The 20,713-nt window shown below is 35.0% G+C and overlaps 1 protein-coding gene across 1 annotated transcript in view; it reads left to right on the top strand.

Moving 5' to 3' along the window:
* Agbl3 (AGBL carboxypeptidase 3) overlaps nucleotides 1–20,713 on the top strand; it is a 71,672-nt gene that overhangs the window by 38,064 nt on the left and 12,895 nt on the right. Inside the window, 4 exon segments of the mRNA XM_047562097.1 lie at nucleotides 372–452; nucleotides 4,459–4,516; nucleotides 13,167–13,403; nucleotides 17,871–18,102. Of these exon segments, the coding sequence (XP_047418053.1) occupies nucleotides 372–452; nucleotides 4,459–4,516; nucleotides 13,167–13,403; nucleotides 17,871–18,102 (608 nt within the window).

The following is a 20,713-nucleotide window of genomic DNA, read 5'->3' as shown; positions in this document are numbered from 1 at the left end:
TACAACCACACCTGATAGCATATTCACTAACATTCCATTAACCATTATAAGTCATATAATGAGGCCCAACATCAAAAGATTTGTTGAAGTATACTCCAACAAATGGAGTATGCCACAAAGTTACATGATAAAGGATGGGGAATACATCATTCTATTATAGAGGAATAAAAAAATGGAAATAGCAATACGACATTCCAGCTTTCACCTTTTGGATATCTAGAGTACTTAGGTTGTACTTAGTAGGCTGAAAAGGAACAGGACTTATCATCTTCTAGGAAGTAAGTCTTAAGATAGTATTATGTCTGTATGTATATATATGATCATTGATGTGTTGATTATAAATTGATTTTAAATATGAATATTTTGCCTAGATAAAAACCAAGAAAAAATGTCTGAAAACAAAAAAGGAAAGGAATTCTACCATGGCAAGCCACCAGAATGCCAGAGAAGAGGTAAGACTTTATTAATCTGGTTGTTAAGAGGCTTTTTAAAAAATATAAATGCAAGAGAATGGCAGGTTATTTTCTCTTATGCTTCTTATACCACAATTTTCCTGAAGAAAGTTTAATGATTAAAATTTTACTCATCCTTGACAGATGAAAAGCAGGTATTATTAAGGTGTCATATTTACATTTTGTGTTTACCTCTTACTCTAAAAATATTTGAGGAAGTTTGCAAGATGTATCCATGATAGCAAGAAGAAAAAATTAAAACTAAGAAAAACTAAATGGAAATATAAGGGGGAAAATAGATGGTGCTAAGAGATCAACTTCTATGTGACAGCACGAGGAGCTCAACAAACCCATATACTAGCAAAATTGTCAAATACTATGTAGGAAAGAATGAAGAAGTATCTGGAAGGTCCAATGAATGCAAAAACAAAAAACCATTCAAGGAAATTTTCAAATTCATTGGAAATAGCAAAAGCCTCCCATATTTGACTCCAGAGTCCTTCCTTCCCCATCTCTCAGTTCAGTAAGACACTATTCCAGACTAGCACAGCCAAGGAAACTGCACCCTTTTCCCCCACAGTCATCAGAAGGCTGTTTTCCCAAGAGGGCAGGACATCAGTGTTTTCATCCTGCCTCCTGCTACCTATTGCTGAGCTAAGTTCCAGGTAATTGCAAACCAAAGATGGGAGCTCTCTTCTACCCAGACCCTATTAGAGGGATGGAGGCTTTACCTTGAGTGCTACACCACTGACCATACTGGGGCCCTAATTACCCTTGCCTTGGCCAGTAAAGTTGGTGGTTCCATACTAGAGAAAACAAGTGGAGAGCCTGTGGCTCCTGCCCTCTTTCCCTCTTTCCACCTAATGCATAGCTCCTAAAGCAATGGTATTAGTCAGAAGACTGCCATTGTCTCTACCCCCAGTTCCAGATCCAAGGCTTCAATATTTTTTCTCAGGGAGAACAAGTTCAAAAATCAGATAGCTTCCTAATCTCTTTCCAAAAGAATTAACTTCAAATACAGCAGGGGTAAGAGAAGTCCAACTTAAGGGCAACCAGCCAAGTATGGTTTTAAAAAAAAAAAAAAACAGCGCAAGTATAGTAAAAAGCAATTGAGAGAAGATTGGTGGATTTAGTGCAGATGTAAGCTAAACTGTCTTGGAGATTGGACAAGTAGGAAGAACAGCACTTCCAGGGCACACCCCCAGTAGACCCCCTCCTCCAGCCACACCCCACTTGCCTGTAGTTACCACCAGTCTATTCAAACCAGGATGGACCAATTAGGTTACAGCTCTCATAATCTAATCATTCAACCTCCAAATATTTCTGCATTAACAGGAGCTTTGGGGGAACACCTCATATTCAAACCTTAACATTCTTCCTCACCCAGTGTTAGCATCTGCCATAAATCTACTCAACACCATGAAACTGACACTGGTGTAGTTCACAAATCTTATTTAGATTATGAGTATGTAAGCATTCATTTGGGCACCAATGCACGTGCACATGTGTGCATATGCATACAGTTCTGGGTAATTCCATCACATTTATGCTGCAACTATAAGCACATTCAAGATACAGACTGCCTTATCACCACAGGGCTCTCTCATGCCACTACTTTATAGCCATCTTGTTCCTTTCCCTCATAATTTTAACTCCCAGTGTATTAGCTTTTTGTCACTGTGGCCAAAATACCTGACAGAAACAACTTAAAGTAGGAAAAGTTTATTTTGGCTCACAGTTTCAGAGGTGTCAGTCCATGGTCAGCTGACTCCATTGCTGAGGGTCTGAGGTAAGACACCATGATGGTAGAAGGACATGGCAGAGGAAAGCTGCTCAGCTCATGACAGCTGGGGAGTGAGGTGGGAAGGCAAAATAAACCTTTCCAGGGCACACCCTGAGTAACCTACTTCCTCCAGCTAGATCCTACCTCTCCACAGTCCATTCAGCTATTAAATGGATTAATTAATATACTGAAGAGATCAGAACCAATCATTGCCTACAAGCCCCCCTTCTGTACCTTGCTATGTTGAGAACCATGCTTTCAACATGAGACTTTGGGGACATTCCAAATCCAAACCATAACTCCGGGAAACCACCAATCTATTCTAAATTCTAGAATTACATTATTTCAAGAATGCTGTATGAATAAAATTTTAAAATTCTTTGGTAAACAAACCCTCTAATTGTTCTGTTATTTGCAGGTATATATATTATTGTAAGAATATATTTACTTAGTTCTCATAAACACAGCCACATAGTGGTATTCCTCATTATCCAAGTTATATTTAATGCAAAATGATATACTGCTTTATACTAAATGCTCATGTATTTGATTTCTTTTTTGATTGGAGCTTTAAAATTATTATGAAATCATCATGATCTATATTTAATTATAAATATTTTCACATGGAAAATAATTGTCAAATACTTTTAGAAAGTTGCATACCATTCTGAATTGGCCTATGAGTTAATAGAAGTTCATAGTCACTGCCTAGAATTTCTTTTCTAGTTATTATTGACAAAAAGAGTGAACAATCTCATTTTAACTGAAGTAAATGACTGGAAAACAATTTATGATTCTGAATTTACTATTTCTTAATTGTTTGCTCATAAGACATCAATATGTTCCTAAAATAACTTTAGTAAGTTATTTTTTAAAGTACTGTAGTTAACTTTATTTTCTATCAAGACACTTTTGGTCACTGATTTTGAAGAGTTTCATTATAAATCATTATAAATTACTATGGTTAGGAATCGTAGGTTATGTTTCAAAGATCACTGGCCTGATGATATTTTTCTGGGGGATGAGTATAATCATTTTTTATGGCTTGCCGCATCATTTCACTGGAGAGATGAGTTTTTAAAATGACACCAAGAGTTCACTGAATCAAGTCTTACTCAAGTGAATTTTCTTTAGCCAGACTTTACCACTTGTCTCAAATTCTAGCAATTACATAATATCGCTATTTTTTGTGTGATTTTTTTCTACAATATTTCTTTCCCCTTTCAATAAGTTTTGATTTTTACTTTTTCACCAATTTCTATATAATGTCTTTTTTTGCTGGAAATTATATCAACAAAGAAATTGATTTTAGATTTTAACTCTATTTCATGTTTTTGTTTGTTTTGTGGGGTTTGGGCTTGTGTTTTTGATCTTTGACACAGGATCTTGCTATGTTGCCCAGGCTGGTCTCCATCTCCTGGTCGCAAGCAATCCTTCTTCCTCAGCCTCCCAAATAGTTGGGACATGTCCTGCTTCAACTCTGTGTCATAGTCCGCTTTTACTGAGTAGTTGATATGTATTACATGTTGGCATGTTTTCAATTCCTTTTTCCCTCCTCAAACGCTTTTGGAAAATTATAACATCCATACATATAGATAAATAAAAAAGTTTGGAAACATTTAAAATATTTTTACGGTCACATAATTTGTGATTTGTAGACTCAATATTAGCAGACGTGATTACAGTGTGTATCTCTTTTAGTCCACCTGGATCATATTGGCATGTCGTTTCAAGACAGAAAGCAGTATCATATCTTCATGCTCTTCCTTTCTCTGGACTTCTTTATGAGCTTCAAAAAATATTTTTCATCTGTTGTATATAAGCACAGTTTAGCAATCTATTCATAGATTTTCATATAATTTTATTTATTTTCATCCATTTCACACTCTTTCTCGATCTTTAAACAAGTGATGTTATAACCACACTTTTTTGTCTCTTTCTCACTATGTATATTCTATGTGAAGTGGAAACTTTCTGAACTCCCCTTAGCAGTAAAAAAAAACAACAAAATTTTATTTTTTTCATTGATGTAGGAGAAAACTCGTGTTATAACAAATATTGAAGGTTCAAATTTGTGACATATTCTTGGCTAGTTTAAACCTAAAAACTAAAATGAGAAACGTTTGTTAAAAACCCACCATATCATAAATCATATAGGAAATATACCCCACTTTCATGTTGATAATATAGTATTGTTTTCCTTCTGATTCTCTATTCCATTAGGTTTATGGTAGAGAACATGTACTGCAAAAACACAAAGAATCAAATTCTGATGTGAAAGGTAATGTTCTGCTTCACCTTGTCATAAACAACAGTACTTCTGTGCTTGCGACTGTGTTTGGCGCTGGAGGTATTAAGAAGCACAGGATACCATTTCTTTCCTGCAGGGGCTCATCTTCTATCAGGGAAGAAAAGCAAGTAAATAAGCACCAGGCTACAGGTGCAGGGCCGGGAGTTTGCACAGGCTCCTAGGGAGCAGACAAAGCAGCGCCAGTTACATGAGAAGACAGATTTCTGAGGGATATTCCAAGGTTTTGAAAGGTTTTCTCCAAAAAGCACATAGGAATGTAATGTTTTAAAAGCCATATTCTTCCTGAGATCATAGGGGTTGTCTTCAGGAGAGAAATTATAGACTGTTCATTCGCTTCTGCTGCAAACCACTAAATCTGATGTGAATTGTTAACTGGTATTCTAGCATCTCTGGTATTTTTTACTTAATTTCTATCATACTATCTTTAATTGTGGTCCTTTGGGGGAAAAAACATAAGTAATACTTAATTTTACCTAAAATACTTGATTAATTGTATGTATATATCTATTAATTTATTATAAATATACACCACACCTATTTCCAAAGAGGATTCGAGGTAACCTGATTAAAATATACATTATATATATGTATATATAATATGCATACAATATATATCCCATATCCATATATTCATATGGTTTCTGAAATAACAAATTAATTTAAAAATAGAAATGAAGATAAAAACTATACCAAGAAGAGAATTACTTCTATTATAATTAATATAGTTAATTCACCTGAACTTTATTCTTTCTAGTAGTGATCAATCAAGCAATTCAACTTTTGTAAAAATATTTTTTTTAGCTGTTCGACACAATACCTTTATTTTATTTATTTATTTTTATGTGGTGCTGAGGATCGAACCCAGTGCCTCACCACATTCTAGTCAAGCACCCTGCACTGAACTACAACCCCAGTCCCAAGCAATTCAGCTTTTTATATGTAACTTTTATATATGCATTTTTAAAAAATGTGATAGCAAAAACTAGAAATAAACATAAGTAGAAGAAAGTAAAAATCATACTTTAGGATATTTATTTGAGACCTTTTTCTGTATTTATACACATAAACCCTACATAAATGAGCACTGGCCATGATAGACTTTAAGTCAAGGTTTCAACATAGGGGAATATGAAGTAATCTTTTTGTTGGCTTCCTTCACAATTTTTAACTGATTAACTTTATCTCTCCCCTACTCCATCCTGAATCCCTTGTAATTAATTTAGAACATCTCAAAATTTTTCTTTTATCAAAATATATTAAAAATCTAAGTACATGTTAAGATACCCCAGTGTTCATGAATGTGAAGATTTAATACTATTAAGGTGGCAGTATTCCCCCAATTGACAAATAATGTACAATCCTATCAAAATCTCAGTTATCTTCCATGCAGAAACTAACAAACTGAACCTGAAATTGATATGGAAATGCAAGGGACCCAGAATTAACTTTTTTTTTTTTAAAAAAGAACAACAAAGTTCAAGAATTCATACTTCCTGATTACAAAATTTACTACCAAGCTATAGAAATAAGACAGTGTGTTACTGGCATAGGGAAGACACACAGATCAGTGAAACAGACTTGAGAATTGTGTTAGTCAGTTTTGTGTCACTGTGACCCAAATACCCAACAAGAACTACTTAGAAGAGGGAAAGTTTATTCTTGCTCCATTGCTCTGGGCCCAAGGTGAGGCAGAACGTCATGGTAGAAGGAAATGGCAGAAAGTTCTTCTCCATTTATGGCAGCTAGAAAGCAGAGAGAAGAAGAAGGGGGATGCAGGGAACATCCCCAGTTACCCACCTCCTCCAGCTACACCCCACCTGCTTTAGTTATCACCCAGTGAGTCCGTTCAAACTAGGATGGACTGATTAGTTTCCTGCATAACACAGGAACTTGTACTTACTTTACTTGCCTCATATGCAAACCATAACAAGAATATAGAAATAAACACATATTTATTATCACTGATTTTTCAACAAAGGTACTAAGACAATTTGATGGGTAAACAATAAATGGTACTGGGAAAACTGGATTTGTACATGCAAAAGAATAAAGTTGGGCACAGTCCTTACATCATTCACTAAATTAATTCAAAACGAACCTAAATGTAAGAGCTAAAAGTACTCTTAGAAGAAAATATAGACTATTTAAATTTAGTACAGGAACATATGGGTTTTTATTGTTCATTCTATTTAGTTGTATATGACAGTAGAATGCATTTTGATTCATTGTACACAGAGTATGACTTTTCATTTCTCTGATTGTATGCGATGTAGAGTCACACCATTCATGCAGTCATACATGTACATAGGGTAATGATGTTTGTCTCATTCCACCATCTTTCCCCCCCCCACCCCCTCCCCTCACCTCATCTCCCTCTACACAATCCAACGAGGAACATATGGTTGTAGTTCCAATGTGAATAAACCTTGAAAATCATCATTTTTGTCCTATGTTAAGAAAATATTAAATAAACTGAAAATCAATGACTTCTTAGATCCAACAGAGAACTGAGGCTTCCAGGTAAACTACCACCCTGAAATGTTAACAGTTCATCTTTGACTTTACCTGTGAATTAACTGTTGTGCTTTATACCAAACTAGTGCCAGTTCAATCTGAATATGAAAATCATGTTTTCAGATAATGAAGAGGGAATTAAGTACAATACTAATATGAGTTTGACCTCAGTCATCACCATAAAAAAAAAAAAAAGACGGAAGGAGAAAGTTAAATGATTATGTTATTTTAATTACAGATAGAAGGATAGAAGGATATATATAACTAGATAACTAGTTAAGGAGATAATTAAGCATATTAGAGCCTATGGTACAATATGCAGAAAAGAATTTGGACCTGTGTGTCAAGGAAGATATCAAAATGTAGTACCATTGGTTTAGAGTACTTAAAATGGAGTTGGAAGGCGTAATTAAATCTGATCTCAGACACATCCAGAGTTGAACCTTTGAATTTGACTGCAGACATGTTCACCCCCAGATGACAGTCATCAGACTGGACCAAATATTGTTTGTTAATCTCTACTGACCTTTGGTACAACAGACCCAAACTACTCAGAGGCTGAGACCACACCCAACCATTGTTTTTTTTTGTTTGTTTTTGTTTTTTTTTTGCTGGGGTTTCGGGATGGTGAAATAAAATTTAATAAAATCTCGAAGCACTATTCTGGGTAACAAATAAAATGTGTTTTTCCCAAGTGATCGTCTTCACCTTGGCTCCACTAATAAACCATTTGTTCTCATAGGAGGTGTGTCTCAACTTGAGTTTTAGGTTGACCTGGGCATCATGAAGGAATAGAGATATAAGTACACAGGGAGACTAAATCTCATAAGTCCAGGATGAGACAAGTAAGAACTAAATTAATTGAACTCAGGGGCACTCAACCACTGAGCCACATCCCCAGTCGTATTTTGTATTTTTATTTAGAGACACAGTCTCAGAGTTCCTTAGTGCCTTACTATTGCTATGGCTGGCTTTGAACTCTCCATCCTCCTGTCTCAGCTCCTGAGCTGCTGGGACCCAACCCCTTTTTTACAAGACAGCTTAACCTTTCCAGCACCATAATTCCTAACAAGTGACTAACAAGTCATTTTTAGTGGCACCCCCCACTCATGATTTAAAGCCACAAATATAGCCACAGTTTAATAAAATCTCGAAGCACTATTCTGGGTAACAACTAAAATGTGTTTTTCCCAAGTGATCGTCTTCACCTTGGCTCCACTAATAAACCATTTGTTCTCATAGGAGGTGTGTCTCAACTTGAGTTTTAGGTTGACCTGGGCATCATGAAGGAATAGAGATATAAGTACACAGGGAGACTAAATCTCATAAGTCCAGGATGAGACAAGTAAGAACTAAATTAATGTATTTTCCTGCAAAACTGATAGCTGGTGGGGTTGGGGATTTAGCTCAGTGGCAGAGTTCTTGCCTAGTACTTACTGGCAAGGCCCTGAGTCCAGTCCTTGGTCCTGAAAAAAGAGAGAAAAAAAACTTGCTGGTGAATTCACTTGGGCATACCACATGAATGAATAGTTATCATACCATTTCCTTGATTGTTTCATGAAACAGAATAAAAACTGTATTTCCTAATTCATGGGTTGCCACTAAAATACCCTATCTGATGACAGATATGCTGGTCTATTACAGTGTAAAGCTCATTTTATCAAATCTTACCAACCAAAATGTTTTCAACATTGTATCAAGTAATGTACTGAATCCTGATAACAAAAAGCATTCTCCTGGCTTTTATATATTTTGATTTGAAAAATGGAGTTTCAGATAATCTCCATTTCTATGAAGTTTCTAACAAAACCAAAGAAAACTTAAAAACAAATATTATTAATATTTTGTCCAAATACAAACTAGTTGTGCTTATCAATCTGTATTGATGGCAATGAAAATGTAAATTTTAGCATGTTCCAGTCAGTTAACTTTTTACCAAAGAAAATTAAAAGACCTCACCTAATAAATGTCTCCCACATCTTGTACTACAAGTGGGTGTGATTTACTAACTTGTGACATTCAGATTTTCATAATGAAAGTTTTATGTCACATTTTAGTATCCTCAAAATATGAAATTTTTTACTTTATAGAAATGGACGAAAAGAGCCTCCTTAGACATGTATACAATAGCTATCTTTGTTGCTAGCCATTGAGAAGATATCAAAATGTTGTTCTCCATTAAATCACATCTTCAAATGTGGGACAGAAAGGGAATATCCTTCTCTAATTTGGAAATACTTTGAGGAGAAGAATAGAGGAAAGAACTTCAGTGAAACAATTTATATGTTGCTTCTCCAAACCTGAAAATCTTTGAAGAGGTTTTAAGGAGTCAAGAAAATGAACTGACTGTATCTGAGTTGATCATTATCAGGCCCAGGTTGTGACAAAAGCTCAAATGGTGAAACAATGACTTCTCGAGGGGAATTAAGACTAAGACCTCAAAAAAATATGTCACTGGAAAGGAGCATACACATTAAGCACTAAAACTGTAATTTGTTTGGGATCCTCTTTTAAGTTCAAATTATCTCAATATTTAAAAAAAGTGTTCCCCTGAGAAAGAGAAATTTAACTTCTGATGACAGTCAATGAGTTACCAATCTGCTGAAGGTTCTTTTGCTCAATTCACACAGAAAGCACAAATAGGCAAAGTGCGGCTCCCTAGGAGTTAGCAACTCTGAGTTTTGAGGATTAGCAACTCTCAGTTCTTAGTGTTAGTGGCTCTCCCCTTTGCCTTTCTGGCAGCTGGAGCCCACAGTTCCTTCTGCAGCTGGAATTAACAGCTCTCCCTGCAGCTTTTCTTGCAGCTCTCGGCAGCTAGTTATTCTTAGCGTTACCATCTCTGGTTACTGGCAGGTTTTGGTGCCAGCAAATTCAGTGCAACCATCTTAGCCCACTCTATTTGAGATAAAAATTATGAATAGACAAAACAAAATCATTCAAAAGATATTTTATTAGGTCTTTTACTATAGCATAAGGGAAGCAGTACATAGACCTATCCCATAAGGGGAAAGAGAAGGTTGCTTATGTAGACTAAAAATATGGGCTTATGAATGCACACAGCATTCTGCTGGTGAATCACAGACTTTCTTGTTAGTTTTAGATAGGGAAGGGGCTTTTCACAGAATAGAATGGGGACACTTGAACCAGCTGCAGAAGGGGCAGGGTCATTCAGGGAGGCTGTGAGGTAGAGCCATCTGGGATGGACCCAAGACTGAAACGTGCATGACCAAAACAAATGTCTTCAGAAGAGGTTGTGGAAGTCTGATGGAGCAACCACAGCTGTCAAAATGAAAGAAAAATCAGAAGTATTTCTTGGGCATTGTCAGGCTCTTTTGTCTCAGATGCACTTTATAGTGTCTAAAAATAATAGACATTTTAGATACAGACATCTACATAATGAATTTATAGACAGATAGTATCTGAACAACCAACAGTTCATCTGCAAAGCAGATTGACATTGGAACTCCTGCTCTTATTAATAAGTAAGATCCTAAGTACTGCATGCTCAAAACATTTTTGTTTACAGGATATCTAACTTGATGTCATTACCATGGACTGACCAGTATCAGTGTTATATGGGCTTGATAAAATCAGGACTACAAGTCAAATGGAATTTGATACCAGGTGCAGTGGCACATGCCTGAAATCCCAGCAGCTCTGGAGGCTAAGGTAGAAGGATCACAAGTTCAAAGCGAGCCTCAGCAATTTAGCAAGGCCCTAAGCAACTAAATAATACCCTGCCTCAAAATTTAAAAAAATTTTCGTGGGGAGGGGTGCCAGGGATTGAACTCAGGGTCACTCAACCACTGAGCCACATCCTCAACCCTATTTTGTGTATTATTTTGAGACAGTGTCTCACTGAGTTGCTTAGTACCTTGCTTTTGCTTAGGATTGAACTGTGATCCTCCTGCCTCAGCCTCCCGAGTCACTGGGATTACTGTCACGTGCCACCACATCTGGCTCAAAATAGAAAATAGAAATCTTTTTAAAAAGGGCTGGTAATGTCGCTTAGTGGTTAAGCACCCAAGTACTAAAAAAAAAAAAAAAAAAAAAAAAAAAAAAAGTATTTGATGTTTGTGTGAATTCTGTTTTACTACTACATAAAACAAAGGAATGATATTTAAAAACTATAGGCAGTTAAGAGAAGTATTATTGAAAAATGAAACAATAAAAACATCCTGCTGTATCATGGGACAGAAAAAATATCATTGTTGATTTTTATTCAACATAGGTAATATCTAATTAGCTCCCATAGTATTTACATTCAACTTTTAAAAGAATATACAATACTATGGCCTATAAAATTTAAATAATAAAGAGTTAAAGTCTATATCAGAGGAAAGGAGGGAGACATTATAAAAATATTCCACTTTCTCATACATGCTATTTGTTTAATTCTACTAATGACAATTAACTGCCACTTTTAACTACTTATGGTTTTGCTTAAATAGTGTCATGTATTAGCAAGGCAAATAATACAGAAGGATGTGTAATTTGAATACCTACTTTATCTTAATAATGTGTGTATAATTATTTATTACATCAATGTATTAAATACATTGATAAATAAATTTGGGGGGATCTGGTATGTCTATGTCCTGAATTAGCTGTCTAAAAGGTTGGTCACTTTAGTGTACATGTAGATATTCTTCATAGATCCAAACATACTCAATTATGAATTGTTAGACAGTTATGATTAGGTATTTCTACCTAATCATAGTTTTCTATTCTCTGGAAACAGTTTAATCCAAAGGCTTCCAGATGAAATATGCACTCATATTTTATATATCTGAATGAGATGATAGTAGATTAAAAATTGAAGATAATCTCAATTAAGCTAACCATTAAATATATAAATGAATTGACAAAAAATAAACTATTATGTTTTGTTGATCTTAACACATAACCAGATATTTTATGGTATATTCTCTTTTATAGTGAAAATACCTGGACAAGCTCCTTCTTGGCTTCTAAAAAAATATTTGAGGTAGGAAAACTGTACTTGATTTCATCTACCTAACTACCTTACTCATTTTCCTCTGTCTTGTAAGATTTTGGTTTTGAATTAAAGCAACAGGTTAAAGTGACTTTCTGATAACCATTGCTAATTGAATATCTTCTTGTATTCAGTTATTCCTAGTATCTGTGACTCAATCACTTTCATACATATGTGAATACCCATAAGATGTATTTTGAAGGTTCTGAGATTTCAGTTTTGTCAAGCTATCCCCAATGGTTGCCTTAAATTCTATAGACATTTATTTCCATACACTCATTATTGTAGTATCTGAGATTCTCTTTTAAAACAAATATCTCTGACATAAGTGAATTATTTAGAGCTTTAGAATGAATGAATAATAATCAAATGTTTTACTCTGTATAATGGCAATTGGAGCATTGGTCACTGGAAGATAAAACTAGTAACAAAAAACTGAAAAAGGAATAGAAATGGAATTCAGAGATTACATACACAAACTTTGTAGTTTTGTGTGTACCAACAATTATATCACCCTTGGCAAGTTTCCCTGTCCTTAGGAATAATGATGTAAACAAACATCTAGACAGTGAAATAGGTAATCAAGGTAAGCATTTGAAAATTGCCTAAATTTATACAACAGAGATACCATGGTTCATTCTTTCTCCCTTCCTTGGTTTCTCCCCTAAGAACTTGGTTTCTGCTGAATAAAATAGGTTCTAAGGAAAAACATAGACAGGCTTGGCACAAAGTTGCCTTATATATTGTAAGACCAATATGTAAGACACCTTTTGGCATATCTATAATTGGATCTAAAATTAATTCTTTTAAACTAAGATTTAATTTTTAAAAAATATTATTTATCATATCTCTAGCATATCCTATGGAAATAAATTGATATATCAAGATAAGAGAAAGTAATAGAAAAAGTACTTCAGGTAGAAGGTATGACTTCTAGACTTGCCTCTTAGCTAGGTGATCTTGAGCAAATAGGTCAACCCCTTTGATCTTCCTTATGTAAGATAAGATATATATATCAGTTATAAGATATAGATATATCTTATGACTTTGCATACTTTGAGGTACAATATACCAGTAGAACATGGCAGTACATTACTCTTGGATGGTTAGTTTGCTGTTTGAAATTGAGATCACAGAACCCAATTTCTTTCAGCTCCCAAAGTATGATTCAGAGTCTTAGCAAAGACCAACGAAGATATTTTTTAGAAACCTGTGAGAGGCCAGTCCAGGAAATAATTCAGCCCCTGGGAAATCGTTTGTATGAAAACTGTTTCAGAGTGACAGCCTTGAAGTATCCTAGGAGCCTACAAACATCAAGTTGGATTGAGAAGACAAGGATACCAACAGGTTTTTTGAATTATTATTTAGTATTTTAATAAATATAAAGATGGTTTATGCTATATTTTCAATAATAAATCTTATGAAACCTGGATTATAGGAACTGCTTTGATAACAGAAGGGATTGATAACAATTTTTGTTCTGTACCTGAAAAATACTTGCCTTATTTAATTTATAGAAGAAAATTATTTCCGTTTAATACAGCCTTGAAAAACATTTTAATTACCTTATTTGCAATAGCTCTCTGCTATTGATACCTTTCATCCTCACTACTCCCCCAAAAGGATTTTTTTTTTAAATGCCACCACCGTGTTCTAGTAGCTTCTGCTTGCCAGACTTGGGATTTTCCATTGAAAACCACCTTTTAATTCATGACTTTTTAGTATGAATATACTAAAACTAATTGAAGACCATTGTAGTTCATAGTTTCTATCTTGAGATGTGTCTATTCTGAATCACTCCTGTAGAAGGACAGATAAGATTGACTTTGTCCTGATTCTATCATGGTAATTCATGATAGTTTAAGTTAGTAAAGCTAAAGTCAAATTCACCTACATTATTCACCCAGATGAATCTAAAATCATTATGCTGAATGAAAAGTCAGATAAGATACATAATGGAAAATGCTACCTGATTTCATTTATATGTAAGCAAGTTAATCTATAGAGAAAAAAAACATAAAAGTTTCCTGCAGTAGAGGATGAATGGGAAATTGGATACACAAGGAACCTTTTAGGGACAATCTTTACTAGATCCTGGCTGTGGTGATCATTTCACAAGTGTTTACAAATGCTGAAACTTAATGTTTTTGAGCCATAGCAAATAGTTGGGTTGAGTTATTATCTGCTGAGACAGAAAAAAAACAACAACAACAACAACAAAGAATGGAGTAGCAATTCAGTTTGGACATGTTGCATTTAAAATGTCAGCTATTAAGTTGACCTTAAGGATATGAGTCTGGAGTTCAGAGAGAGACAGAATGGGGATACATTTGGGGATTTTCAGCATATAGACACTAGTTTGGGATAGATGATAAATGAAATTCCTAAGGAAATAGGCATAGAGATAGAAAAGGGTTAATTAACTCTAATCTTCCTTTTGTGAATTAGCATCTGCATATCAGAGAAAACATTCAGCCTTTAGTTTTTTGGGTTTGGCTTATTTTGTTTAGCATGACATTCTCTAACTCCATCCATTTACCAGCAAATGCCATAATTTCATTCTTCTTTAAAGCTGAGTAACATTCCATCATATATGTATATATACATATATATATTTACATATATTATGTATATATACATATATATATTTACATATATTATATATATATATCACATTTTCTTTATCCATTCATCTGTTGAAGGGCATCTAGGTTGGTTCCATAGTTTAGCTATTGTGAACTGAGCTGCTATAAACATCGATGTGGCTGTGTCACTATAGTATGTTGATTTTAAGTCCTTTGGGTATAAACCGAGGCATGGGATAACTGGGTCAAATGGTGATTCCATTCCAAGTTTTCTGAGGACTCTCCATACTGCTTTCCATAATTGTTGCACCATTTTGCATTCCCACCAGCAATGTATGACCGATGTGATCCTACAATATGTATAATTAGAAAAATGAGAGATTATACTTCATTTATGTATGATCTATCAAAATGTATAATTGCATTCTACTGTCATGTACAACTAATTAGAACAAATTTTAAAAATTAAAAAAATAAAAGGGTTAAGGACCAAGGCCCCAGGAGTCCCTACATTAATGGGCCAGGAGAAGACCCGGAACCAACAAAGACAACTTTGGGGAACAAGGTGGGATGTGAGGAAACTCATAGAATGTGTTGTTCTAGAAGCCAAATGAGAAAGTATATCAAAGAGAAGGGAATGATCCACTAAGTCTGATGTTTCTGATTGGTCAACTGAGATGGAGTGACTATTGAATTTTACAACACTGAGGTTCTTGGGGTTCTTGATCAGAGAAATTTCAGTAGAATGATGGAGGTATCAATTCTCATTAAAACATATTTTAGAACAGAATGAGAGGAACTGGAGACTGGTGGTGTTTGTGTGATTTTCCTACAAAAAAGAAAGTTATTTGTCCATTTTGGAAAGGATTTTTGTTGTTCTTGTTCCCCGTTGGCTCCACCACAGTGCCTAATTAACCTTATCCAGTCTTTCCTGAAATTAGCATCTCATCTTTTCTTGACTATTTTATAGACACACATCAAATAAAAATTCTACATTACTCTTTAACTAACATAAGTCAATTTCATAGAGAGCTATTATCTTCTCTGTGTTGCCTCCCACTTTTCTTATAATATGCGCATGTAAGACTGTTTTCCTCTAAAATGTCACATCTTGGGTCTGGGAATATAACTCAGTTGGTAGAGTGCTTACCTCGCAAGCACAAGGCCCTGGGTTCAATCCCCAACACCACCAAAAAAATAAAATAAAATAAAATGTCACGTCTTCCTTATCACTCTTCCTTGCAGAAGGATGTTTGTCTTTCTCCATTATTGAACTTGTCAAGCAGGAAACAACATGGCTTCTGTCAAAGATTAATGAAGGACCCAGTTAGACTTTAGTTCTGGAGGAGTTTATATTTAGTGATAAGATAGAGTACAAAAACAGAATTTTTGGCTTCCAGAGGAGCGTGGAGGAGCAGCAAATACACAAATCCTGCAGGTAGTTTTATAGCTAAGTCACTCTTCTTTGAACTTGAGAGACACAAATGTAACACCCTTGCCGGGGCCATTCTTCTACTTCCTGCCAGCACTCCAGGAATCATGTCTTTGAAACATGCTTCACTTTCTCCTTATATTAGCTGTCTATAACCATTTCCTCTAGTGCCATCAATGGATTCTAAATGTTGACCAGTCCTAACAGGAAAACAAAATCAAATTATTGAAGCTGAGTGATGGATTTAAAGAAATTTCCTAAACTATTCTGTTTTGGGGGATGTTGAAATTTTAAAAAAGGAAGTCCCCAGTATATGACCACAGTTTTCAGTGACCTGTTCTCACCTTAAACCCTCACTGTATATTTTGGAGTATGTCTAAAGATAATTTCTAGGTTGTTTTTTTTTTTTTTAAATCAACCCATAGGAGTTTTACCTGATCCAGCTGCACTGGATTTAACAGAAATGCCTTCAAGTTTCCAACATATGGAAACCCATAATCCCTACTGTTTTCTTATGATAGAGTGTTTCTTCTTTTTCATAGTCTGTCTCAATGGGAGACTGAGACAGGAATAATCAGATACCTGTGGTCACATCACATCTCACAGGAAGTTAAAATCTGGACATGTGTGAATAAGCCCAGCAGATAGGGGACCTACACTGACCCAATTCCAAATGTAGGAATGTAATTTACATTCCAGCTCTTGAAACCTCATCCAGTCTTTAGCACATTCTCTTCATTCCTTTGGTTTAATTTCCACTCCAACCATGTTCTTATCAGTGTCTTTAAAACTTTTTGCCCTTCCAATCTTTTACTAAGCCCATGATGAACCATTTAAATTCTAGATGAACCTAACTAGCTTTCTCTACCCTGTCTTCACCTCTTTTCTCTCTCTCTCTCTCTCTCTCTCTCTCTCTCTCTCTCTCTCTCTCTCACACACACACACACACACACACACACACACACGCGCACACGCGCACACAGAGAACATCCAGCAGAAACATTAACTTCTGGCCCCCATCCCTACCATGAATAAATTTGTAAACTTAACTCATATCCATCATCTTTCCTTCCTATCTCACTGAAATATTCAGGCCCATCAATTTCCTCAATAACAGTTCTAATTACCAACCATTCTTTCCTTCTTCAAAATAGAGTTAATGATCACTACCCTCCCTCCCTCACCTACTGCCATCCATACTTCTCAACCTACTGCAGTTGGTTGCTCCCATTTCTCTGGCTGTTCATGAAACATGATGAAATAGGTAAAGAGGAGCCCATGTAGATATTACCTCTACCTGAGTTTTATTGGTTATTTCCTTTGTCTCTGCTCTCACCACAGACTTCACTTATCTGAACACATAATTTCCCCTTATTTTATTCTGCTTCAGCCCCTGATGCCATCTTGGTATTCTCAACACACTACATGCTCCTACCTTGCTCAGGGTTTTTGCTCTTACTGTTCTCTTATCCAGAATGCTCTTTGTCCTGATACTGCTTAACTTATTTCTTAACTCCTAAGACTTATTAGCACCACAGGGAGGCCTTCTCTTGGTACCTTTATAAAAATGGAAACCACCATTTCTCCAAAAGTTCTCTATTCTCCCCAAATTTATTTTATCCCATAAACTTGATTATCTTTTACTTGTTTATTGTATGCCCACTGTCATTAGTATAAGCATCATATGGTAAGAATATTTAGATAAATTTCTTGACATATAATTTGACTTAATAAATAATTGTTGAATGAATACAACTCATACATATACATATTCATATTTTTCTGGTTGATCCCCAGATCTGCATCACACCTTAAGAAGCAAAGGTAAAGAATGTACACCTTTCCAAAGTAAGAAGAGTGGCATAAATTGGACAGATGATGAAAAAAGAATCTACAGGGATAAAAGAATAGCTCAAACTCAAGAAATATTGCATTATTTACTCCCTATTGTGGAAACCCAAAAAACTGTGGAAACCACTCAGATAAAACAGTTATTCAATTCAAGAAGCAACTTCCAAATCCAACATCAGTAAGTCTATACAATATTATCTTTCCTAGCCTTTTTTTTTTTTAGGTGTTCTTGGGGATCAAACCGAGGGCCTTGTGCTTAATAGGCAAGTGCTGTACTACTGAGCCACACCCCCATCCTGTTCCTAACAACTTAATACATTCATTTATAAGGAAGCAAGGCAGATTAATACATTATTCTAAGCAACAATCCTGGATAAATAAATAGGCTCTGGAAAATGGTATCGGCTATACCACATTTGGCAAAGGCACAAAGAAAACACCAGGTATGTGAAGTTCTAAGTTATCAGGTCTTATTTGACTAGTTATTTATATGAAACTACTCATTAATTTGGATCTATGAATAAAGTATGCATAAATAATACATGATCATATCCTGACTTGAAATTTTTCAGGTGTTTTTAAACAATTCCTATTCAATATAGTTCTTGACACTCTAGCCAGACCAATTAGGCAAGAGAAAGAGATTGAAACAGAAAAAAAATCTAATTATGTGTTTGCTGATGATATATGATCCTCTATCTAGAAGACCCAAAAAAAACGCCACCAAAAAATAAATTCAGCAAAGTATCACACAAGGTGATGGGTAACAGAATCTGAATTCAAACCCAGCTAGACATTATGATTCCAGGGTCCTTCTGAACTTCATCATTTTGCTTTGCCTTTTCTCTTTAAACATAAATGAAAATCAGGACCAATATGCCTAGTATACAAAGAATGCCTACAAGTCATCTAGAAAATTATGGATTTTATAATATGAAAATGTGCAAAGGCTGTGAATGAGGAATTCACAAGAGAAAAAACACAGTAAGTGAACATTTAGAAATGTTTGATCTCACTAAAATCCAAAGAGTGCAGATTAAAGCGATTAGAAATACCATTCATTTTTACTTCTCAGTGGAAAAATTTATTCATTGATTTAAGGAATACAAACTGGTAGAGTTTCTGGAAGGCAATCCAACAATATAAGTAAAAAATCCTTAGTTTTATACATTCCTTTTTTTTCCTTAGTGTGGTGCTGAGGATTAAACCCAGGACCTCACACATGCTAACCACGTGCTCTACAACCCTGGCTCCCATACATCCATTTTGACTAAAAAAAATTTACTTTTAGAAATTGATCCTACAGAAAAAGCCTGAATAAGGTCTAAAAGGCTTGTGTGGAGTGATGCTTATTTTCAGTTTGTTTAGAAGTCAAAAATAGAGAAATGAAATAAATGCCCAAGAATAGAAAATTGCTTAAATAAATTATGGTACATTCATAAAATGAAACATTATGTAGTTATTCAGTATTATAAAGAATAATTAATTAGCATGGAATAATGTTCCCAATATACAAATGAATAAAATAGGATATATAAATCAGGTAATACAGATTTGGTATGATGGCATTTATATGTATGTGCACATTCAAACACATACACACCTACAAAAAGGCTCAGGAATCACATATTCCCATCAATGCTAAATGCTAAAGTATTTGCAGGGGATGATATTCGTCTTTCTGTTGCTTTTCTGAATGTTTATTAATGGGTATTTTTTATATAATCAGAAAAATCAATAAGATTATTAAAATGAGAAATTAGTGGACATTTCTAGTGGAATGGGGTAGCAATCATCATGGGGAAGTCATGTCTGACAGGAATGCCATCCGATAGGTCAGCTAATATGAGGGAAGGAAATTGTAGTGTTGGTTCAGGCAAACAAAGGATCAAGTATGATAATATCAGAAAAATCACAAATTAGGAAACTAATAACAAAATATAATAGATCTTAGCAAAGAGGCCAAGAAACTGAGTATCTGGAGATGGATAAGGGGTCTGGGTGACAATTAGAACATAGCTTGATTTTTAGCTTTATTTTTCATAAGAGGTTCCTTATATACTTGGAACTCAGAAATGTGCTCACTGTGTATTGGCCTGAGCCTAAAGGTAAAAAATATGAGGATATATTAATACCTGCCTCTTTATAAATAACAGAAACCAATTTGAGCTAGCTTAAAGTAAGGGTAAAAGAAAAGAATTCCAAGAAAATACTAGGCTATTCATGGAAACAAAAGGAGAGGGAATTCATCCAGGCTTCAGGATGTGGGTAGAACTGGGAGAGGAAAACTATCAGGGCTCTTTATCCATTATAGTCTACTTTTCCCTCTTTAGAAAAAGATGTACACTTAGGTCAGCTCACAAATTTGCATCCTGCAACTATTTAGCTTATAAGACTGATTTACTATCTCTCATTCCCAGTTCTAAATTATAAGGAGAGAGAATCTGATTGGCAATCATGCCACTAGATAGAAAGCACATAGTTACATACATGGTTGTTGGAAGCCCTACCTTTGTAAACCTAAAGTCCCCAGAGAAGGGCAAATTTTGTCTGCGGTAGACATCCCCCAAAAGTATCTACTTTAGGTTTACATAGAAATATAAAAAGTAGGAAAGCTACGAACAAGACCATTCTTAGCAGAGAGACTCTCACTGCATATTTAAACATTATTGAGCTGATAATTTTTGCTTTTACAATTTATTTATGTTTGGTTTTCTTTCTCTGATCTGTATGTACTCTATTTGACTGGCTCGTCATTTATACATATTATTACCTACAGAAAATGATCA

This window comes from Sciurus carolinensis, chromosome 8 (assembly GCF_902686445.1).
Source record: "Sciurus carolinensis chromosome 8, mSciCar1.2, whole genome shotgun sequence".
NCBI lineage: Eukaryota > Metazoa > Chordata > Mammalia > Rodentia > Sciuridae > Sciurus > Sciurus carolinensis.
This window is presented reverse-complemented; position numbering and strand designations above follow the sequence as displayed.